This window comes from Periophthalmus magnuspinnatus, chromosome 19 (genome assembly GCF_009829125.3).
Source record: "Periophthalmus magnuspinnatus isolate fPerMag1 chromosome 19, fPerMag1.2.pri, whole genome shotgun sequence".
Taxonomy (NCBI): domain Eukaryota; kingdom Metazoa; phylum Chordata; class Actinopteri; order Gobiiformes; family Gobiidae; genus Periophthalmus; species Periophthalmus magnuspinnatus.
Window position 1 is genome coordinate 5,833,649 of NC_047144.1, and position 23,934 is coordinate 5,857,582.

General features: G+C 40.2%; 4 protein-coding genes across 7 annotated transcripts; 3 read left to right on the forward strand and 1 right to left on the reverse strand.

The window, feature by feature from the left end:
- The first annotated feature begins 811 nt into the window (after positions 1-811).
- On the forward strand, positions 812-7,271 carry LOC117387755 (protein kinase C and casein kinase substrate in neurons protein 2-like). 3 transcript variants are annotated; one of them, XM_055229804.1, is made up of 10 exons: positions 812-970; positions 2,099-2,168; positions 2,248-2,404; positions 3,297-3,532; positions 4,205-4,360; positions 4,689-4,864; positions 5,128-5,248; positions 5,346-5,413; positions 5,495-5,574; positions 6,710-7,219. In XM_055229804.1, the coding sequence occupies exons 2-10, from the start codon at positions 2,112-2,114 to the stop codon at positions 6,820-6,822; spliced, it is 1,164 nt and encodes a 387-aa protein (XP_055085779.1). In that variant the 5' UTR covers positions 812-970; positions 2,099-2,111; the 3' UTR covers positions 6,823-7,219. The 3 variants fall into 3 exon arrangements, with proteins under 3 accessions (XP_055085779.1, XP_055085780.1, XP_033841202.1); XM_055229805.1 differs by having other exon boundaries at positions 856-970; positions 2,025-2,168; positions 6,710-7,271; XM_033985311.2 differs by lacking the exon at positions 812-970 and adding an exon at positions 1,102-1,268 and having other exon boundaries at positions 6,710-7,271.
- A 225-nt stretch (positions 7,272-7,496) lies between these two features.
- Positions 7,497-13,996, forward strand: si:dkey-9k7.3 (circularly permutated Ras protein 1). The gene is made up of 21 exons (XM_033985300.2): positions 7,497-7,681; positions 7,855-7,927; positions 8,355-8,576; positions 8,771-8,995; positions 9,111-9,230; positions 9,298-9,372; positions 9,471-9,544; positions 9,751-9,924; positions 9,999-10,040; positions 10,109-10,198; positions 10,273-10,424; positions 10,503-10,584; positions 11,018-11,148; positions 11,215-11,299; positions 11,375-11,481; positions 11,558-11,670; positions 12,230-12,347; positions 12,493-12,633; positions 13,085-13,178; positions 13,262-13,288; positions 13,367-13,996. Exons 2-21 carry the CDS (start codon positions 7,867-7,869, stop codon positions 13,439-13,441), a joined length of 2,208 nt encoding a protein of 735 aa, XP_033841191.1. The 5' UTR covers positions 7,497-7,681; positions 7,855-7,866; the 3' UTR covers positions 13,442-13,996.
- znf668 (zinc finger protein 668) lies at positions 13,781-16,893 on the reverse strand. The gene is made up of 2 exons (XM_033984949.2): positions 16,803-16,893; positions 13,781-16,316 (listed from the first exon to the last, which is right to left on the reverse strand). Exon 2 carries the CDS (start codon positions 16,306-16,308, stop codon positions 14,380-14,382), a length of 1,929 nt encoding a protein of 642 aa, XP_033840840.1. The 5' UTR covers positions 16,309-16,316; positions 16,803-16,893; the 3' UTR covers positions 13,781-14,379.
- Positions 16,526-23,934, forward strand: znf646 (zinc finger protein 646). 2 transcript variants are annotated; one of them, XM_033984978.2, is made up of 4 exons: positions 16,526-16,922; positions 17,607-20,009; positions 20,290-21,246; positions 22,247-23,934. In XM_033984978.2, exons 2-4 carry the CDS (start codon positions 17,791-17,793, stop codon positions 22,953-22,955), a joined length of 3,885 nt encoding a protein of 1,294 aa, XP_033840869.1. In that variant the 5' UTR covers positions 16,526-16,922; positions 17,607-17,790; the 3' UTR covers positions 22,956-23,934. The 2 variants fall into 2 exon arrangements, with proteins under 2 accessions (XP_033840869.1, XP_055085778.1); XM_055229803.1 differs by lacking the exon at positions 16,526-16,922 and adding an exon at positions 17,264-17,381.

Sequence of the window (23,934 nt, forward strand, 5' to 3'; positions counted from 1 at the left end):
TAGAAAAATAAAATAGTAGCTATTATAGTGACTAAGGAAAATATCAGAGCCAGCTTTGTGATGTAAGAAAGACATGTGTACCTCCTGTATTCAGACATGCAGTACTAACAATGGAGTCCACAAAAGTTACTATGATGTTTTTCTGTATTAATTAACTAGTTGCTATGTCTGAATCATTCTTAATAAATAGTTAGTTTTTTATTAACTGAGTTTTGTTAATAAGTAGAGCTAATTAACCTTAATAAAGTGCATGTAATAATTCCATTGTTTTATGGGTTTGAACCAGTAAAACCATACACGCTTAAAATTAATGGCGATTTACAGTGTGTTAAAACATATCTAAGCCTATATGATTTGCAGATTTTCTTTGACAATCTGTTAACTATTAGTTCTTGTTTTGAACACAGTGTATACAACCTTGATCTGAAAGGAGAATGTCAATGCAAACCACATGTTGGTGCCAGAGGTGCATCACCGGTCTCTGGATGACGGTAGTGTTCCTCTGGCTTTTGTCCCAAAGAAAACACCACCCCGGCATGGAGGTAAACACACACTGTACACATTACTATTACAATCCAGTGTTTCTAGGCCTGACCAGAGCAGGCAGGTCACAAAGGGAGCCCACATAGAGGACTAAATGTTGCACATAGCTTCATGGGACAGCCCCTGCAGTCTAACACACTGTAACTAATAAGCTCACATGACTTTGTGCCACAGTGACATGATTCTGTGAGCACTGCCAGGTCAAAATGAAGGACCCCTGTCTCATTCCCCTGTCTCATTAGCACCATATTGAGACAGGCCGAGGGAGGGACGGGCAGATAAGGGTAGGAGGGGGACTCTTCCAGCTGTTTTAATACTAGCAGAGTGTGGACAGTCAATGTTAAAGCACTGGTTAAACACCATGGACTTTGAATAAGGAAAGCTGAAAATTCTAACATTTGTAGGACTGTGGAGCAGAGCTACAAAGGTAAGGTCTGTCCTCTTTTTTAACTATTTCCCCTAAAGCTAGTTGACAGCAGAGAGATCACCAGACATGTGTTTTCATTTCCACACCCACTTTTGAATCAACATAGAGCGTGTAACTTTAAGGGCCAAGGGGGAGAAATTGGGTCAGTGAGAGAGGGAAGAGCTTGAGTTGGAGGAGGAGAGAGGCACAGGGATGGGACAGGGGGAGATGGACTTACAAATGGAGTAGGAGACCCTCAGAGCGGCCCTACCAGTAACAAGTGAGCACTTGATTAATCAGTGGTGATTCAGGGAGACATGTAAGTGCTGCTTAGTGCCTGGTGTGCCTGCTCTGCTGTTTCTTTGTGTGCTGTGATCTTCCTTTTTGCGTGTGCACTGGACACTTTGACCTGACAGAAGTCTGGGCTGCTCTTTCAATGTTACCATGAGAAAAAATGAAAGTCTGTTAAACAATGAGGCACTAATAGAAAATACTTTGAATGTAGTTAGTAGCAGCCTCTGTGCCATGCTCTATGTATGATGAGGTGTGGTTAGTCACTTTTACATTAGCCGTGTGTCAGCACTCCCGACCAGGCCTGAAGATACCTGCATTATCTACTTGTTTGCTTGTCCTATACTTTTGTTTCACCTAACACTCTAAAAAACACTACATTGCACTATTATATAGATTTCTAATGGAGTCCATTGCTTATAATAGAGCCTGTATTAGTCAGAGCCTTGGTGAAAGATGACCTTTCGTCGCTGTTTATTTTGGGAAGGCAACAGGAAGAATGCCGGAGCAGCTGCTCTATTCCTGCTGTCAGATCCCACCCTGTGAATTCCAGTCTGCCACTGGAGCACTCCCCTTACTCATGCACTAGGCATGAGGCTCAGATGTTGTTATGGTAATACACTTAAACCAAACAAATGCAGTTAAGAGTCAGGTGCTGGTGACTCCTTCTCAGATACGACTGTCACGTCCCACCAAAGCACATTTCACAGTGAAGACGTCCAACCTGTGGCATGACAATCACTGCTACCTGTCCACCAATAAAAGCTGCTTCCTCTGTGTGTAGTGTGCATCTTAACCAGTCTAACTACTCTGCTGAGTGACAACAACCCAACAATCCTCTCTGCCTCTTCATGACAGTCATCTTTCAACAATGGCCAGCCTCCCCAAGGAGCCTCCAGAGGACCCTAAGAAACTAAGCTTTTGGATGGTGAGAGATAGACTTATATATAGGTCTATATATATATATATATATATATATATATATAAACAACTTCCTGATTTTTCAGCCAGGAAATTATGTTCGGACCGTGCGCAGAACTGACCAGTCCTTCCAGGCCTCGAATGATCTGGTGGCCTGCTTCCTTGAAAGGGCTAAAGTTGAGAGACAGTATGCCCAGCAGCTGAGCCAGTGGAGCACCAAGTGGAAGACAATAGTGGACTCTAGTAAGTGATTCAGCTGTACACTGCTTTGTTTACATATCACTTTGCACATAAAAAAGCTATGAATCTGAACTGTTTCTCGAACTGACGGCAACTATCAGCCTCTCTTACATGGTTTTGTAATAATTAAGAGGGTAATTATTACAAGACCATGTAATTACTGGTTATCTAATTATTTCTAGAGGTTCATGGCAGCTGAAGCAACTGTGGACCTTTGGTAAGGTTCACTCTTAACTGGCCACAGGGTAGACAAAGGAGGAGACAAAGAAAGGGCATATTAAAAAGACTGACTATGTCGACCACATACGTATTTAACTGTAAGATTAGAGCTACGACATTGTTCAAATTCAAAATTGTGATTTCAATTATTACTCTAGTCAACTACAAAAATGTAATCAAAAATAGATGATATGTTTTACCCATTTGAATCTCATCTACATAGGTTTTAAGTGTCACAAAAATCACTAATAAAATATATTAGGCCTATACTACACTATACATTTTACATATGTACAAATAATAGTTTGAAATAATTATAAATTCAATTATGAGGCAAGTAATGGTGATTATGAGTTTTGACATAATCAAGCAGCCCTACATATAATATGACTATTACTAATTGTTGAGTAGACTGTAAGTCTTGATTTAAAAAGTAACAATAATTAAGAGTGCCCAGCCCTGTCATCAATAATAGCTCTGCATGTTCCAGAACCGTTTGCACATTTGCCTTTCATCAGGTCCACATGAACTGTTGATTGTTATTAAATGAGTGCATCTGGACTTGTTTGGACAAATGGAGGTCATTACGTCTTTATTGGTTCCATGACTCAACATCGCCCCTCTCTTTCTCTGTGTGTTTTATTTCACGGCCTGTTTCTTTGCTCTGTGTCCCCAGGGCCGCTGTATGGCTCACTGATGAAGGCGTGGCAGTGTTTCTTCACCTCCACCGAGCGCCTGTCTGCCCTGCACTCGTCCATCTCACAGTCCCTAGTTTCTGAAGAGGGGGAGCGGATCAAGACTTGGCAGAAAGAGACGTTCCCCAAAAAGATCTTCTGTGGCTTCAAAGAGAGCCACGAGAACAAAACCAGCTTTTCACGTGCGCAAAAACCCTGGACCAAAAAGATTGTCAAGGTACAACACAGAAGCAATAAGATCTTTGAATATATATAAGTAAAATATATAAAATAATCACTTTTCTTATTAATGAACAATGGACAACAAAATGGCAGTAACAGTAGATAGCCAGACACAAAGACTCATACTACTTTGAATAATTCTCAACAATAATAATACAAGGCCATCGAGAGTTGCAAAGTTGCAATTTGAGTTGGTGCAATTATCAAATCACAAAAGCTGCAATTATTTAGATTTTTATAGAAAATGTTTGTTGTACTTGTAGTTTAGACATGCTCTGAAATGCATGGGTTTATTGTATTAGTTTATCAGTTCATATTTCAGTCATTTCACAAATTACATATTGAAAGTTCCTGGAGTTGGAGTAAATGCTACTTTTAAACAAATATCCCAAACGTAATCGTAATAATAGAAATGGCACTGTAGGTTTTTCTCCAGCTATAGTCCTAGGCACAGGCACAGAACAATGGATTAAAAGGGCCTACCAGGTTCCAGATGGAAATTACAGGAAGTCAAGCTCATCAAAGGCTTATAAAAAAAATATAGCCTAAAGTATGCAACATAATGCCTCAGACTAAGGACTGCATTCCTTGTTAAATCTGAATGAACTTCTTTTTCTTCTTTAGTCCATGTAAGTTAACAAGCATGCGTGTGTGAATGTGCCTGCAGCTGGAGAAGGCCCGAGAGGCGTACCACAAGGTCTGTCAGAGGGAACAAGCTGCCATAGACAAAGAGAAGCAGGCCAACGACAACCCAGAGCTGAGTCCGGAGAAGAAGCAGAAGTTCACTGACGCCAAAGTCAAGCTGACAGAGGAGAAAGAAAAGGTGAGGACAGACCTGCACACTGAGGCAACTCCTCAACAACACTCACTCAGGTCACCCCCCCACCCAACAACATGTGTTTCATTAGTCTGATGCATGTGGTAATATTTATTTATCCGACTCTAAACATGACCCCCAGCCTCTCGTTTCTGCACCAGACGTTCCCTTGTACGGGCCAGTGTTATTGTTAAACCATTCTGTGTTTATGGAGTCCGCCATGGGAACAGTGAAGGAAAAGATTTATACATGCTATAGGGCGCCTGCACTTATGAACACATAATAAGTACTTCCTGAGGCTTTTCAAAATAAGGCCCCCTTGTCATACACACAGATGAGGGAACGCTATGAAAAAATGCTGGAGGATGTTACCACCTACACCCCTCGCTACATGGAGGAGATGGAGGCCATATTTGAGCAGTCACAGGAGGAGGAGAGGAAGAGGATCAGCTTTTTAAAACAGGCCTTCCTCTCCATTCACAGACATCTGGACATCACCAACAATGAAAGGTAAAGGGTTAGTGGAGTCAGATGATCTTTAGTTTAGATTACAGTTCAGGGGATAATGGTTCAATGTTATATCATTAGTTTTTAATTATAATTCTAGGTTGATATTTAAGAGAAAAAGCCAGAATAAGCCAGTAGATATGGACATTGTTGAGTCAGGAGAGACATAAGACCTCAGTAAATGAATATGCAAGTAACTGGAGTCAGATTGTGCGCTGTGGAAAAATATAATTAACACTGAATGAATCCATATGTCCTTGTTACAGTGTGAAGGCAGTGTACAGTGAGCTCCATGACACTCTCATGGCCATCAGCGACCAGGATGACCTCAAATGGTGGAAGAACAACCACGGCCCAGGCATGCCCACAGACTGGCCAAAGATCCAGGTACGTCAGACACGTACAATAATAAGTAATATTAAAGACATATGCGCTTTAAACATGAAGAATTTAAGCATTCATATGGCACATGTCTTGGTAACAGGAATGGGTTCCACCAGTTAAAAAACTGAAGAGAAAAAAGAGAGACCAGAAAAGAAAAGATTCCCGTCCGTAAGTGGTCCCAGTCCCAAATCAGCTCCAATAAAGACCTTATTGTTCTACAATGAAAAATATTTACTGTGTGTGTGTCAGGGTGATGATTGGAGGAGTGAAGGTGCGAGCACTGTATGACTACACAGGAGAGGAGGGTGATGAGCTTTCCTTTAAAGCAGGTAATGAATTATTTATTTAGACTACAATACTCGTGTTCATCATAAAACAAAGCGTTAAGATGGCCATGGATTGTTGTGTTTGAATTGTTGTGAATGAAACCTCACCAGAGGGGTTGTGGTGAGCCAGAGAGTTTGGTGTTTTGGTTGGAAGCTGATTATCCAATCAGAAAGCCTGAGCAATGAGCCTCACACAAGTCTCTCATTTGGGACGCAAGTTTCAATGCTGAGCCTGTCTTTGGTCGAAATCTTCACTACTAAAACCCCAACACCTACAGCCAATCAGTAATCAGTGTTAGTGCAGCCTCTGCAGCTCAGTGAGTGAATTCTTGAGGTTCTGAGCTTCCACATGAGACACAGCCTGTCCATATTTTACAGGGATAAACTCTATCCTCTATCAATATACAGGTCAGGGCACTGGCAACCCAGGCTCAGTTGACTGTAATGCCATTTTAAAACTGTAAGAGCACTGTTGTGGAAAAATTACATTTCTAGATGAAAAGTAATCCATTTGCGAAGCTCGGTGAGTTTTGAAATACAGAAAAAAGGTTTATTGTTTGTTACAGCAGATACAGACAGGACAGGGCCCAGGCCTGCCCTGGCCACAGACTGGTAGCCTCCCGGCCTCTCCCCCAGTTCCCCTCTCAGTCTAAGTCCCAGTCTAAATCAAGCCTGAGCATCTGAGCTCTGACTATTTTATACCAGAATGACAATGCCTCATACATTTCAAAGCAGAGTGACTTTTGTTTCACATCCATATGATAATGAACTTTTACACTTAGACAGGTAGAACAACAGCGAGTTTCCGGTGGGATGGAGACAGAGCTTCACACATGTTAATATCTGGTCTGGGTCTGACAGACACAGATCAAATGCTTTTAAAGACACAACATGAATATACTTAGATTTCCTCCACAAGCACCTTTAAAGGGGACATAATTATGTAAAACTGTTTATGAGCTTTTAACCATGTTATAATACAGTTCCCTCACCATTAGCTTACTAAAAATTATATTTCATTGATTCATGCATGGTTGAGTTATTCTACATTGTCCTTCATGTGAGGCATGATTGCACTGATAATTCTTCTTTTTACTGATCACTAGCATGTTGTTTTCTTTTTTTTTTAATAATATAGGTGAAGTGTTCCTGAAGGTAGAGGAAGAGGATGACCAGGGCTGGTGTCGAGGTGTGCTCAGCGGAGGGAAAGAAGGCTTCTATCCAGCCAATTATGTTGAAGTTGTGGAGTGACATCTCTTTGTCAAAAACACTCCTTTTTCACCATGTTTGATGAATGATGTCTACCACTTTGTCCCAGAGACTGTAACAATATAACCTGTCTCCACCAGAAGCCTTAATATTTGTATCTATGGACACTTCTGCAATATTTCAAAATATTATTAACTTATCAAAAATGTCAGGCTGTGTGTATAAAATGTGCTGTATGTGAGATGCAAGTGTTTGCATGTGAGCAAGTCCTGGGAAATTTAAACATAAATGTATTTATTTACCTTTTGAAAAACTAAGGCAAGACCAGGTTTACAATGTGTGTGCAATCCAGTTATTGTTTACGAATGTAACATGAAGATTCTTTTTGAAGGGACAGGTTTTCAGAATAAAAGTTTGTTTGTTTATTGTATGTCTTTACAATACAGTTGATATGTTTTTGGTGCAAATTGAATATAATTATGATGAGATATAAAGTTTAATTTGTATTATTATTATTATTTAAGAAAACAAAGGAAGCAGTGCTTGGTGAAAATGAATCTCAAGAAGCCAGTAATAATTGTATATTTTTTTACTTTTGATGACAGATTTGCTAAGTTCATTTTTACATATACAAACTATTCCAGCATTGCTACTGATGTAATATTAACAATTGCAGGTGGTTATAAAATATTATGTGCCATAAATCCTGGGCAGTACTACTTAGAGTTCACACCCATTTGCAGCAAATGTTTAACCACAAGTGCATAGCAAGATAAAACTATGACTAACCAGCGAATCAGCTGCACTCCTGTCATGAAAGTGGGAAACCTGTTGGACAAGATGACAACAACGGCTGTAAGAATACAGCAGCAGTATCAGCTTTACAGTAACTACTCTTCATGTAAGTACAGATTTCATTATTATTATTTTATTTTACATTATATAAGTTGTGGGATATAGCTGCACTGTTTGCTGTTGCCTCCTAAAGGCAGATGTGATAACTCTAGTAATAGTAATTACGCTGATTACTATAATACAATGGCACTGACTTTGTGTTTGTTAATTATATGGCAGGAAGTACCATCAATGGAATTTGCTTGTGGTTTTGTTTATGTTCCTCCTGCGCAAAATGCCTTTAAACAATCAGGTAAGATTTTGTATTTTAAGACTTAATGATATTTTAAAAAGGGCGTTTTAATATTGCCAGTTTTCCTCTTCATCTGGTCAGAAGTTATCATGTTGGCCATTGCAACATGTTTGTTGGACAGGGACCAACCTTGTGCATACTATAGCAGCCTATAGGCTGCTTCTATGTCCGTAGAAACACAAAGGTTATGCAATTATATAACCACATCTCTTTTTCTTAGTTCAAATTGTTTTGGCATAGAATCACAATATGTTGATCAACATTCAGTAGCTATGGTTAAAAAATGGGATTTTGGCGTTAAATTTTTTAATATTCACGTGAAGAGAATGTCACTGGGTTAAAAGTATGTTTGACTACTCACAGTCTAACAGTAGAAACTTCCTACCTTTGAAAATATGACAGTCATGTGTTCCTGTGTTGTCTCCAGCTCTGCCGCCTACACAGAAGTGTGTCCGTCCTCGGGTGCCTCCTCCTCCTCCACCAACATCCACCAAACAGGTGACCTCTGCCTCCAAGGTCATTGAGCAGCTCCCAACCAATGAAGTGAAAAAGGAAATGGGGACCTCAGTTTTTTATGAAAACGACACATTAAGAAGCACGGTCTTACCTGCCAGCACACAGTCTACACAGAATTCAGCTAAAAAAACAGGTGAAGTGACCCAAACTTATACAGTAATCTATTGGTTCACCTGGATCAGCTGAGATAAAAATAAGCATTTCTTTCAAGGGATATATGACCAAGAATAGCTATATTAATTTACAAAATACATATTTTCATTTTCAGTCTAATTATTCAATTATGCTTTTCTTATCTGACCTATAACCTCTTGTGTCTTTTAATAGCTCTTTTGCCCCCACACATGCGCATCACTCCGTCTGTTCCTGCTAAGCCTCGCTCTACTTCGTACAGTGAACCATGGAGACCCAACAGTCAGTATGAAGTCCCCCCTTGTGGGCCTGATTTAGACAACCTGCCCTGGGACCCCGATTACATATACCACATCCCTGAGACCTCAGACATCTCTGACAGTGTGTACGAGACACAGCCACCAGGCAGAAGAAACATGAGTAGGCATTGTTGTCTCTATATTTAGCATATTTAAATTTCATATTTTAATTTATCATTTTATATTTGTGTTTAAAAACCACAAATAATATATAGCCTAGACTGTTTTTGCTATAGCCCCAACTGTCCCTCCTCGTCCAGTCAATATGCAGCCGATACCTGAGTATTTGATGATTCTACCATCAAAACCCTCTACAACAGAATCAGCTCTTCAGTCGGTTCAAAATACTGCAAAAAGTATGTTTTGTTTCACTTTTGCAATGCAATACAGTTTGCAACGTCTGACTACTGCTTATTTCTGTAGGTTTTGACAATGGACTTCCAGGAAACCCCAATGTTGTTCTTGTCAGTTTGGGAAAGCTGCTGTTTGAAGAAAGAGGTTAGCTGCATGTGTCCATGATTACATCTCATAATATTTTTAAATCAGAATAATTAGATGGTTGAAGAAAAATAATGAATCACTGCTGTATGTTTTAGTGCAGCTTATCCATGGAGAGCCTGTATCTTGCTCCAAGTGTGGCTCAGTGCTGGACTCCATTTACGCAAATGTGGTAAATATGCTATTGAGTTGAACTTTGAACTATGTTGATAAAGAACAATAAAAGACATGCAATAATGCCCCCTCCAATATTAAATGTGATACTTGGGTGATAAGTAATTTCACTAATTACAGGCAGGTGGTGTTGTTTCTAATGTCGAGAGATTTAACTGCATTCTAGTCCCAGTCTCTTACACTCCCTTATATATTGTCCCATAGGTGGAGGTGTGTTACTTCTGTAAGGATAAGCAGACGACTGTCCCTGTCAGTGTCCCAGAGCAGGCTCAGGACATCCTGTTTTCACTCAGCCCTGATCCAGACCCCCCACAACCTCCAGACCCCGTCCTCCTTTTCTGCATTGACACCTCTGGCTCTATGATCATCACCTCACAGGTAAATCCATGATGTAAATATCAGTATTCAGACAACCTCAGTCTCTAATGTGCTTAATATTTTTGGTGTTTTAGGTCATTGAGCAGGGTAAAATTGTCCACAGATCTCGACTTAAGGTACTTTTTTAATCTACAAACCATATAAATAAATTTATGCATGTATTAATGAATGTCTATTCTACAAGTTTGTCCAAAATGCTGTATTTGACTGTGTACAAAGACTGAGTGAACAAAAACCAAAAACAAGAGTGGGGCTTGTAACGTTTAACTACAAAGTAAGTTACTAATGGCACCTATTATTTCTGCACATAATTAATAACTTTAGAGAAATAATGGCTTGTGTCCCCAGGTTACCCTACATGGATATGAGAATTACCCGACACATTACCTTAGTAGTGATGAGTTGATTGACACAGAGTATCTGAAAAATGCAGCCGCCTCTTTCCCCAATCCTCCTCCTGTTTACAAGAATAAGGACTACCTGCAGAGACAAGTAATGGGGTACGAAGTATGAGATACAAGTACATTTCACACAAAGTTAATGCAAAGTTATTTAACAAGTTTGCAATTGTTTTTAAGGTTAAAGGAAAGTGGAACCACAGCTTTAGGTCCAGCTGCTCTACTCACCATTGAAATGGCATCAAGACACCCAGGGTCCAAGGTGGGTTGGAAGACACATGTAGACACGTGTCACAACAACTACTACTACTCCTGTTTTTATGGCCAATGCTAATCTACTTTTTAGCTCAAGGTTCATTGTACACTATTTTATATAATGCCCCCTACTGGAGAAACACTGCAATAGCTAACTGCACTGTCTCAATAAGATAATGGCAGATAATTTGCAGGAAAGTATATTTATTCACTGAGTGAACAGTAGTTAATATGTGTTTGAAACTATACCTGATGGCACTTATATATCATGTAGTTGCATCATCTGTTGCTTTTTTCTATTCATACTTGGGGCTGTTGCCTGGCTGGTCTGTGGACTCATTACCAAAAAGTATGGATCTTAGGCAGGATACAATCTTTGTAGCAACTGTGGCTGTCAAAATCTATTCCAAAATGAAAGCTTCAATAATGCTTTCTCAAAGGTAATCATTTGCACTGATGGAAAGGCCAACACTGAACTGGGAAACCTAGAGGAGGAAGACATTGATGCTCGCACTCTTCTCTCCTCCACCATTTTCTACCAGGAGCTGGGGGAATATGCAGCCAGTCAGGGGTACCAGTGCTAACAAATTGCCAGTTCCAGACTTGACTTGTATTAACTTGCATTTCTCCTATTTAGCGTGACAGTGTCAGTATTGTCAATTGAGGGAACAGACTGCAGGCTGGATGAACTGGGGAGACTAGCAGATCGAACAGGAGGCAAAGTAAGCCATCTCAAATTTTACATTCAGATTTATTATTTTGCTTCTACGTTTTACTCATTCACTTGTGTCTTTAAGGTTGTCATTGCAAGCCCTAAAAGATTGCATCAAGAGTTTGAAGAGATTATTGAGAATAACACAATAGCCACACATTGCGCAGTGTCATTTCTGCTGCCAAAATCCTTGTAAGACCCCCCTCGAACAATTAATTGTAGTCCCAAATAAGCCCAACTGTTTTTTAATATGTATGTTTCAAACTAGACATGTGAAAGGAGAAAGAGAAGCAAGTCACAAAGGAGTCCGAGAGGTGGGAAACATTGACCCAGAAAAAGAGATCACTTTTCAGTTTGGATTAAACGACCATGGAGCACATGGTAAAAATAATAATAATAATAATTCAAATATCTTTTTTGAATTTAGTTTTTGAGTCAACAGGTCTTGTCATCCGATGTGTTTGTAGCTGAGTAATGCTGCCGTTAAAAACAAGAAGATTACTGCAGGAAATAATAAACACTGAAATAGTCATCGGGCATACGACCAAAGCATTTCTCTGGCTTCTCTAACTTTATTCCTTGTTATGCAACATTTTAAGACTTTTCCCTTTCAGAAGATAATATAAGATAGTAAAATATAATATAAGTACAATAAGTGACTATGGCTATTTACAGTACAGCATATGGACAGAAAAAAGCAGGTAAAGTGACTTCAGTAAATTGTGCCAGTGATAATTCACATTATGTCACAGAATTGCTTATGGTTATTACAGGTGGATGACTCAATGTACAATCTTGTACAGTGGTGCAATTTTTCATCATTCTGAAATCCATGGATAAAAAATAGCTATGCCTACTTTTCTTGCATGTTTAAAAAATATCTCTTATAGTAAAGATTTATCCATGATATTCATATTTTTCTCATTCTCTTTGGTTTCAGTTCCTCCACCAGCTTCAGGCAACACAGTCTATGTACAGCTTCAAGTCAGATACACACAAAAAAACGGACAGAAAAGGCTGCGGGTGATAACTGTTCCCAGAGTGGTCACTAATGACAGGTAATGACAACTTAAAGCATTATAGATTTGTAGGCCTTTCTAAAAAGTATATTCAACTACAGCACATGTATTTATAACACTGCAGTGTTGAAGATGTTACTGATTTGAAAATGATAAAAACGTTTCTCTTGTTTCTTGTTCTCAGCTCATTGGTGCTGTCCTCTCTGTCTTTGCCTATCATTCAGCTCAACTCATCTCAAGTCACTGCTGCTCTGGCCGTGCGGGGACGGTTTGTGGATGCCACGAAAGAGGGAGAGCAGCAGAAGAGGCTCATAGAGAGGGCTATGTATGCAGGCATTTTAAATAACTATATCATTCTGGGGAAAATGGCAGAGAGTGGATTAAATGTTGGAAAACCAGCAAGGGATCGGCCTTACTGCAAATAGTTTTTAACAAAATGCTTTATTGCTCATAGCAAAAGATGAAATTTAAATCTCTCTTTAATCTAAAGTCAACTGGATAAATTGTTGTAGGAGTGAAGAGGTTTTGTTGCTCATCACTTCATTGCTTAGTTTAGTCATGCATAGGTAAAGCACCCAAAGTAAAATTATTATTACAAGCTTTTTTTTTTACTTTACAAATCCAACATGAGATCTAAAGGTCACTGTAGAAGTCAAGTAAGGGCTAATCCTATTTTGAGACTGGATGCCCATTTTAAGCGTCTTAATTTATTTGGGCTTGGGGCAGGGTAAAACACAGGTCTGTGACTATTTTCTAACATTGATCTTCTCTTCTAGTGCTCTTAATGCCAGCATAGAAGACAAAGATATGTATCAAAAATGGATTAAAATCATGGAGGCTATCAACAACACCTTTCACAAGTTCACAAGGGTAAGCAATCCCAATATACAGTATTAGTAAAATCTGGGTTTTGTTGATTAAATTCATAATGGATACATTTGCTTGTTTTGCAGAAGAAATTCATCGTTTCAGATTCACAAGTAAAAAACAAAAATTATTATAAAGCAAAAAAACTCCTTGTATTCATGTTTTGTGCTTTTCTTGTATTTTGTCTACAGTCTCTTACTGATGCCGATGCTGCACTGCTCTACACTTTGAAGCACAGTAACAGGAAGTCCATCCATATTCACTAAAGAACAAACACAGACAGCCTTTCACCTCCTTGGACCGGACTCAAGTCTGTAGGACAAGCATTACGTCGTGTATATTCTGTACTGTAACAGAAAGGCAGACATGATGCATGTGATAGATGATCAGTGCTTTAGGATTACTGTAAAGTTTTAAGTAATATACTACTGCCACAATTACTGTTTTGTGCATGTGTCTAGTTTGTCACTTTGTATTATACAATAAAATTAACTTTGTCTCCCATTTCAAGAAAGTGGCACAATCAGTTCTGTAAAAAGCTGCCTCTTCTCGTTCTGTAATTTGCACATTTTTGGAAGATGTTTCCACACATTTCTTCTTATACAATCATTTATTGATCCAGACAAATAAAAGGCAATGGTACATACACTGCAGTGTACTTAAATTATTCTAGTATTCTTTGATAAATGAGTATTTCCAAAGGACAAAAGTAAAGACAGCTTTGTTGAGGTGAAATTATAAATATATAGACTGTGCATTTATTATTTAGGTAATGTCAAATATGTACATGTTTAATTAAAATGTCGTGTGGTTTTGCGTTTACGATTTGAGTCATTAATGTATGTGTTCTTGCTAAAACATGATATACACTGAAAGCTCAATTAACCCTAATCCTAATAACACACAACACCAAATGAAGAAACATGTTAAGTTTATGCCAAAATCAGTCAGAATATTTACAATTGATATATAATTATTTTATTTTTTTTTGCTCATTAAGATTGTAGCACAATGGAACAGAGAACGAAACAGAGAACAAACATTGAATAAAAATGGTAAAGTAATAAAACCTTTACTGAATGTCTTTTCATGACACTCACAACTTTTACATATTGATAACATTATGTTTTGAGAAGAATCAACCTGGATACAAAAGTAATGTTCATCAAGGAAGATCTCATTATCATTCCCCACTGATAAAATACTAGACAGAGGAAAGTTCCTCTTGCTTAACCAAGTACTCTGGGAGATTTGGAAAGGCAGTGACAGGGACAGTCAGAGCAATAGCACTGGCCTCTACTGTGCTGGGTGGAACTTCCGTGGGGCTGGGCGCAGAGGGAAAGGGGTCTGTGTGGACAGTGTTCAAGGCACTGGCTGTAGTAGATGCTGTGTGAGTTCGTAAATGCTTGCGAAGGTATGCGGCAAACAGAAATGTTTTGCCACAGTGGGAACAGCTATGGGGCTTGCTGTTGGAGTGGATCTTCTGGTGTTTGCGCAGCCCTGATTTGTTGTGAAATGCTTTACCACAGTTGTCGCACATGTGGGGCCGGGGCTTGGGATGCTGCTTCTCGTGCTCCTGGAGTTCGGTCAGCTGAGTGAACTCTGCCTGACAGATCTCACAAACATGTACGCCCACTTTGGTCACAGCTGTACTAGTCGAGTCCACAGTGTGAAGACTCTCAGGGGCCTGTACTTCGTCCCATGCCCCAAAGGTGGCATCACAGTGGGTAGAGGAGAGCTGAGGGAGGCTTGTGTTGGCATTAACACCACAGGCTGACCCAGTGTCAGGCTCTTGTTCTTGTTGTTGCACTGTCGGCTCTATCAGGTGGGTTCTTTCATGCTTGCGCAGACTGGATGACACCACAAAAGACTTTAGGCACTCTCCACATTTAAACGGGCGCTCTCCGGAGTGCACACGTCGATGCTTGTTGAGGCTGCAGCGCTCGGCAAATGACTTGTCACATTCAGTACAGGAGAAAGGTCTGAGCCCTGTGTGAACAAGCATGTGGCGTCTCAAATCCCATGATGCTACAAAAGCTTTGTCACAGCTCATACATTTGAAGGGACGCTCTCCAGAATGCACTCGCTCATGCACAGCCAAATCAGCTGGCTGTCTAAATCTCTTGGAGCATTTGTCACAAGGATAAGGTTTAAAACCCAGGTGTGCGCGCTGGTGTCGTCTGAAACTGGAGGGGTCAGAGAACATCTTGCCACACTGTGGACAGAGGAAGGGCTTCTCTCCGGAGTGGGTGCGGAGGTGAGACTGGTAGGAGGACAGCTGGGTGAACCCTTTGCCACACTGTTCACACTGGTAGGGTTTGTTCTGAGAGTGGATGCGCTGGTGACATGCCAAAGATGAGGAACGAGAGAAGGCTTTCCCACATTCTGAGCACAGATAGGGCTTTTCACCAGTATGAGAGCGCTCATGGTTCTTCAGATCCTTCAGTTCTGTGTAGGTTTTACCACACTCTTCACAGGCATAAGGCCGATGGCCCTGGTGGTTCCTCCGGTGCTTTCTGAAAACAGAGGGGTCAGCAAAACTCTTCCCACACTCCGCACAGAAATAGGGCTTCTCCCCTGTGTGTGAGCGCATATGCACCTTCAGTTTGGATAAGGTGGGGTAGCTCTTGGAGCACTGGCGGCAAGAGTATGGGCGCTCTCCGTTGTGCTGTGTCATATGGATTCTCAGACATATAGCCTGCATGAAGGCCTTCCCACACTCAGTGCAGACAAAGGGCTTCTCACCTGTGTGGGAGCGGCTGTGGTTGCGGAGCTCGGTGGGAGTCTTGTAGGCTTTGTGACAGTCGGGACACTGAAAGGGCCTCTGAGCAGAATGGCTGCGCTCATGCTTGGAGAGCTGAGCCTTGTTGGGAAATGTTTTATCGCACTGAGAACAAGAGTGTGGCTGTGGGCGTTCTTTTGAGTGTGCAGACAATTTGTGGCTTGAAAGAGCCGAGATATTTCTGAAGACCTCCGTACAGGCAGAGCATTTAAATGGCGACTTGGCCTTTGGAGGCCTGCCTCTGTTTCGTTTTTTAGATGGCGCATCTCTCTCTTGTGGTTTCATGTCATCTTGAGCAGACGGAGGTATTTGGTCCGCTAGAGGTGGACTGCCAGGCTGAGGAGAATCCATATTCTCATCTACAATGTAAAAAAAGTGAAAACATATAAATAATGTATTTAAATTGAAGCCAACCTAACTCAAATTGGAACAAAAATGAATACGCAAGCCTAAAGTTCATTTGTTGACCTGCAAATCGAATATCGAATGATTTATAATTCAAATACGTTAAAATTAGGGCCAAAATGGCTGGCATTAGGACCTCAGGGACAATAAGCTAGGGCTCTCTGAAGCCATGGGAAGTAGGTCCAGTGATAGACACCACTGAGGTGTCAACCTGCGAGCTGTTTACAACAGAAGACCGTGAGAAAGCATCAGCAACTGGAATTTACACATTTGCGTCAAAACACAACGATTTTTATACTAGCTAATTTGCTAGCATTTTATTCCACTCAAAATGGCTGGCTTTAGGACCGCGGTTGATGTATTGCAAATGACACTGTGATCAAAAAGGTGGCAGCTTTAAACGTGCTCGCACATTATGTAGATTGGAATGTCTTTCTTACCTGAATCGGGACACTGACACGTCGCATTTACAGTAAGGTGATGGTTTGCGTTGAGCAGTGGCTGCAGGAAGTGGACGGCTCTAGGACCATGATGACGAAAGCGTTCAACTGTTCCATTGTGTAATGTACAATAATGCATTTTACATAAACAAAAGTACTGAAGAAAATGTTAAGGTATAGCCGGTGATTTATTCAACTCAATATAGCCTACTATAATAATGTCAAACGAGTAAAACTACATAATAACTAACCAGCTAACCCTACACTTAGTTCCGCGTAAACGTTTTCATGACTTATTAAGCAAAAACTGTTATTCTGATGCACAATTTCCTCGACAGTGGAAAATACATCTCAATACCAGTCCAGCATTTTGACAATCTGTGTATTTTTTTTAAATTGTTATTATTATTCTATCTTTGCTCCCGGGGATCTATTTCCCTGCTGCACATTTCCTGTTTCCTAGCAACCAGAACGGTGTGGGAATCAGATGGTGAAAGGAGCACAAAAATTATATTTTAGTGAATAAAAAGGGCACCGAGCTTGTTTAGAAGGTGTATCTCAATTCCAGTGTTGCAACAGGTACTTTATTTAATACATTTGTAGATTTACTACGCAAATAATTGTAGAAAGCTTCTGTTAGTTTAGCTAGCTATAGGCTAACTGGTGCTAGCGTTACTGAACAGTTACCAGTAACGTTGAATGTAAAAGAAAAACAATGTGGGTTACGTAGTACAGCGTTATATTTCTGTTTGTACTGCTAAATACAGACTCTTACTCTCTTTTAAAATTTTATTTTTTCCACAGCATTTGATACCTCCATCGTCGCTATCATGATGTTGTATAACTTGAATGCAACATCTTCTGAAAGGTTCGTGGATCACCTCATTCTATATGAAATGTCCATTAAACTTTAAAGTACTTGAAAAGCTCCGGAACGGATTTTTTTTCTTGGAATGGTGCATCTCCGTAATCCTTTTTGCCTACCGAGATGGATACTCTCCTGCAACCAGAAGAGGAGCGCAAATTTAAATGTGATGAATGTGGACGTGCCTACAGGCATGCTGGTAGCCTGTCTAATCACAAAAAGACTCATGATGTAGGTTGTTTTCAGTGCAATATTTGTGGGAAACAAAATTCCAACTCTCTGGCACTTAAGAACCACCTCCGCAGCCACACTTCACAAAAAAAGTATCCATGTTCGGAATGTGGCAAAACTTTTTATCGGCCATCACAACTAGTTACACACGAAAGAGTGCATGAATCAAGACAAACAAAAGAAAGGGCTCCCATTGAAGTAGATAATGGATATGTTGGACATGAAGAGCAAAATGGACACACAGATTGTGTTCTGTCATCTGGTATTTCAACATTAAATAGCCCATCTGACAATATAACAGATGTAGCTTGTGGCACACAGACTGAGACCAATGGGTTTGTGGATAAACCTTTTAAAAGTGATTTGAGCGACAACTTCATTCATCAAGGAAGCCTACCGCATCACACGAAGACGCACCAAACTGAAATATTTGAGTGCTCTGTGTGTTTCAAACTGTTTAACAATGTGGCTGCTCTTTCAAATCATCAGAGAAGTCATAAATCCAAAAGTCCAGTAGATTCTCTTTCTGGCCCCTTCACGGTCACAACGCTGGATCAGTTTTCACCACAGAAGCAGGATGTGCCAGTAAATTTCTGCCACTTGTGTCAGGTATTATTTTCAACTCAAGAGGAGTTTCAGGATCACATCCAAATGCATAATTCATCACCTTTATTAGACCAGAATGAAGGCACATTTTTTGAAAACGGCACTTGTTTTTCAGAGTCCCCTTTTTATCAACCTCCTGTTAAACATGCCTCATCTGCGTCTTCAAAGAGTCACAGTGGGTCATTTGATTTGCCTAATGAACAAATGATAAATGATGGTCTTTTTTACCACTGTTCGGACTTAGAATCTGCACCTGTGAACAGCATTGAAATGCAGCCTTCCACAAGTGTAACAAACCATGCCTCACCTGAAGTCATGTCTTCAGGTGTAGATTCAGAGGAGCGGCCTTTTAAATGTGACATTTGCTTTAAAACTTACCGTCACTATGGTAGCCTTGTCAACCACAAAAGGTCACACCAGGTGGGGGACTATCAGTGCTCTATCTGTGGAAAGAGCTGTCCACATTTGGCATCGTTCAGAAGTCACATACGCATACATAAAATGGCATCTTCTCATTATAGAGAGCAGAACTGGCTCTCATCCCAGCTCCAAACCATGGAAGACCAACAAGAAGCTTCAGAGGATGGCATGTATGATGGTATTGAACCCAGAAATGAATGTTTGTTAAATGGGTACTTAAACCAGGACTGTGGGGAAACATTAAATTATGACGTAACAAAGTTGCAAAATTATCTTCAACAGCAAAACAGTATAAGTTGTACTTCTAATGGCAACAAAGAACATCTCCAAGACAATGTTGAAAATCAAGGCAATCATATTAGTTTTCATGAAATAAATGGAAATGACATTGAGAATAACCAGTTTCCTGAAAATGTGACAATTGATGATTACTCTTGTGTAGCTGGGGAACAGGAGGAAAATGACAGAGACTTTTATCAGTGCTCATTTTGTGGAAACCGCTACAACAGCATAGGGGCCCTCAGGAACCACATGCGAGGGCACATATCGTCACATAGCACCCCTCCCAGCTCAATCCCAGCATGCACGTTGTCAACTAAAGTCAAAGAAGAAGAATTAAGCGATGTGATAATTTGCTGTTTATGTGGAGAAAGTTTTTCAAATAGCCAAGACCTTGTCAATCATCAGCTTCTGCACAGCACTGATCAACTAGACGATGCTGAAACCTTGGATAATAATTCAGAGGTTAATGACGAGAAGAATCTCATTTGCGGCAGCTGTGGCATCTTTTGTTCCAGCTACAGTCATCTTGAAAACCATGGATGTAAAGTTGATACTAATCAGTCAACAACAGAGAATGAAGAGGAAGTAAGGGAGCCAAACGATAATGCAGACACAAGTTTAGACAAAGAGGAGCGGCAGTTTAAGTGTGAACAGTGCGGCCGCTCGTATAGACACTCTGGCTCCCTGCTGAACCACAAGAAGTCCCACAAAACAGGGCTGTTCCGCTGTCATGTGTGCCAGAAGAACTTCTACAATCTGCTGGCTCTGAAAACTCACCAGAGGTCCCATTTTGATATTAAAAGGTTAGTGTCTTCTCCCCACACCCACTGCCTCACTTCTTCATGTAAATGAATTATAAATTGCACTATTCTATATTTGGGTAATTCAAAGTTACAAGTGTCTCAGAAAATGGTAAATTCTACAAAATGTCATTACAATGTAGTTAAAAAATTTAAATTAACATTAAGAATAATCTTCACCATTATAAAACCCATTTTACAGTATTTTTTGTATATTATTTACATTGTTCTGTTATGATGCAAATTGGTAATAATGCATTTGTACATTTCATATTTCTTTTAGGTACAGCTGTGAATGTGGGAAGGCCTACAAAACCCAGAAGCAGCTGCTGAACCACATGAGAAGACACAAAGAAAAACAAGTTAAATCTCAGGTCCAGACTCTTACACAGACTGAACAGAGGAGCAGGTCTGAAGGAGGAGAGTTGCCCTTAAGTCCTAATGCCAGTCAGGATCCCTCCACAGAGAATACCAATAAAGAGCTTCAAGAATCTGAATCTACAGTCAAATCTGAGGACAACAGTGATAAGCGGCCATTTGCCTGTGACCTATGTGGCCGCACCTATCGGCATGCAGGAAGTCTGGTCAACCACAAAAACTCCCACAAAACAGGTGAATACTTGTGCTCCATATGCAACAACTCTTATTCTAATCAGCTCGCCCTGAAGAACCACTTGCGCATCCACTTTGCATTCAAAAGACATTCTTGCCTAAAGTGTGGGAAAAGACTGCGGTCAAGGAAGCAGCTTTTAGTCCACGTTTGTACAAATCTCAAGAGAGGAAGGAGAAATTTTAGATCCAAATGTGCCAAAACTTCAGCGGGTGGTGGTCAACCTATCGAACCTCCAACTAAAAAGGAGCAATTCTATACATGTAACATATGCAATCGCAGCTACCGGCATGCTGGCAGCCTCCTCAACCACAAAAACACCCATAAGACTGGACATTATAATTGCTCATTCTGCTCCAAGCCTTTCTCAAACCTTTTGGCATTGCGCAACCATACGCGCATCCACACTCAGAAGAGGAAATACGCTTGCCTAACATGTGGGAAGGCCTTCCGAGTGGCCAGTGTCTTGTACAACCATCAGAAGATCCACAGTGGTGGGGCCAGTCGCTTTAGCTGTCCCAACTGTGGGAAGGGCTTCAGGGGGCGAGCTGGGCTGCAGAGACACCAGTGCCCCCAAGGTCAGCAGAGTGGCACAGCAGAGCAGCACTCAGACAAAGACAAGTGCTTCAAGTGAGTTATGTTAACACTTCAGCATTAATTATACATAAGACATAATTATCTGATTTGTATTCAGTTTAGAAATCGCACGGTATGGGTTGTTTCATGGTCGATGCTACTACCTATTGTTTAGAAACTACTGCAAACCCATCAAAGAGTGCTGTAGTCATATTTTGAAGAGTGCCCTATTCCCATTAACATGTTCAAATGAAGCTAAATGTCTCTCCTTTAGTGAGGTGGTCAAACAAAACAACATATCGACCTATGTTGGAGATTCAAGGCCAGTAGCTGATATGCTAAAAGTGCAAATAGCAGCCCGATATATTGGCCTATCAGTCTATCTCTACTTCAGGTTAAACAATATAAGGGTAGTTTAGGGATTTTAGCAGAGACAATCATGTAGTTTCATTTTTTGTGGTTTCGTTTTTTGCTCACATTGACAGCTTCCTTGAGAGTCCTGGTTTGAGAGGGGAATGAAAACATGTTTGTTTATAAAAAGTACAAATTTACATGAGACCTCATACTGTGGATTTTACTCTAGTTTTGGTGAAGGAGAAGTGCCCCCATGTAAATATTACTTGATACTGCTGATAAAACCAAGTGAAACAACCAAGCTTCCTTTTAAACAAATGCAAAATGATAAGACTTGTTTCAGTCTACTTAAATGAGGAACTTTAACAGTAACAAAATCATCAGTCAAAATCTACATAAAATATCCAGAAAATGCTGTGTTTCCTCCCCGAAGTAGAAATTAGACTCCAATGACCACAATCACCTCTATACTGCAATAGTTGAAGAAAGTGAATTCACACCCAGTCTAGCTTTTACTTTTTTGTTTAGGGGAAATGCACAACTTCTCCAAAAAAAAACATGAATGGTTAGTTTTTACATAAATGACTAAGTCATTCATTAGAATCAAGCTTGGTGAAAATAATAGAGTAACTGGTTTTGGAATAGCTGTAAACAATTGTTAAATTTTAGTTGATCATATGTTTACTACTTCCTGTTTTAGGTGTGACCTGTGTGGCCGCTCTTACCACCACGCCGGCTCTCTGCTCAACCACAAGAAAACTCACTCGGAGAACCTCCACCACTGCTCCCTGTGCCTTCAGACATTTCCTGATCCACTCGCCTTGCACGCACACTCCCAGATCGACCGCCACAGCTGCCCCGAGTGTGGCAAGACCTTCTGCCTGCTGTCCCACATGCAGAGCCACATGGAGGTGCACTGCAAAGACCAAAAGATACAACAAAACAATGTGGAAAATGGCATGTGTGACCAAAATGGGATAATAGACGACCCAGTACCTTTATCCCAGGGGAAAACGGACTCTGAAGATAAGGTCTATGTCTGTGAACATTGTGGTCGCACATACCGTCATGCAGGCTCTCTCCTCAACCACAAAAACAGCCACAAAACGGGATGTTTCCTCTGCTCCATTTGCCACAAAGAGTTCACCAACCTCATGGCTCTGAAAAACCACAAGCGCATTCACACAGAGCCGAAGAGGTACCAGTGCCTCCAGTGCGGGAAGGCCTTTCGGGTGTCCAGTCAGCTCATATGCCACAGGAGGATTCACACCAGGGAAAGACCATTCACGTGTTCAGTCTGCGACAAGACCTTCTCAAGTAAGTCCAACCTGAGACATCACCAGAAGATTCACCAGAACTGTATGGATGCTAATAATTTTATGGACCTTGATATCAATGCATATCTTTGAGTAAAAACAGGCATTATTATAGACAACAACTTTACCTCTTCAAACTAGTGTCTCTCCAGTCTGTATAGCTTCCATTTTGAATTTAGTGTCATCATACCCTGATTGGTTCTACAATTTGTTACATTGAGTTCTGGGGAGTCAGCAGCTGCTTATCTTTGCGTTTCTGAATCCTTTTGTTTGCTTCGTTATCAGTGGTCACTTCCTCTGGGCCTTCAAATGGGGCAGGCTTGTTATTTTTAGTGAAATACCTCTGGGTGTGTCCAAATGTCCTAAACGGTTTTGTACTATGTCTATATATGCAACTTTATACTGGCCTCAATTTGTTGTATTTCTGAACACATCATTTTGTGTAAAAATCATGAATGATCTGTGATGGCACTGAAACTGACCTGTCTGTTCTGTACATACTTTTTCCAGTTCCTTTATAATAAGTATTGATTGAAGTCCCTGCTTGACATTACATTTTACTACATTGCTTATAAAGAGAGTGTGTGATAAAATGTAATTTTCTAAATTAATTTCTAAATAAACTGTTACTCGCCATACAATTTCTTGTTACTCAAATTACTTTTGTACAGTATTTAAGCAACGTAGCTGTTTTTTATACACTTCAAACATGCACAAGGTATATTAGTACATTTCCCTTATTTGCCTAGTAAAGTATACAGGAAGTCTTAAACAATGCGTGTTAAGACTTGTACTGATTTTTCCCAGAATTCCTGCCTAACTGACTTCCCAATATTTACCTGTCTTTGAGGATTATAATACAATAAACTACATTTTGGAAGGCACAAATCTCGTACAGGTCAGATTCACTCAGTAATGTTGATGTTTTACTTTTGCACTGCTAACATCACATATGTCTAATAGGTCTAATGTTAATAAATTATCATGAATTAAAGTTCATTCATCTTTAAATGTAAAATTATTGTATATTTTTTTTCCTTGGATCTACTGAAATAAATGCACTATCCCTGTC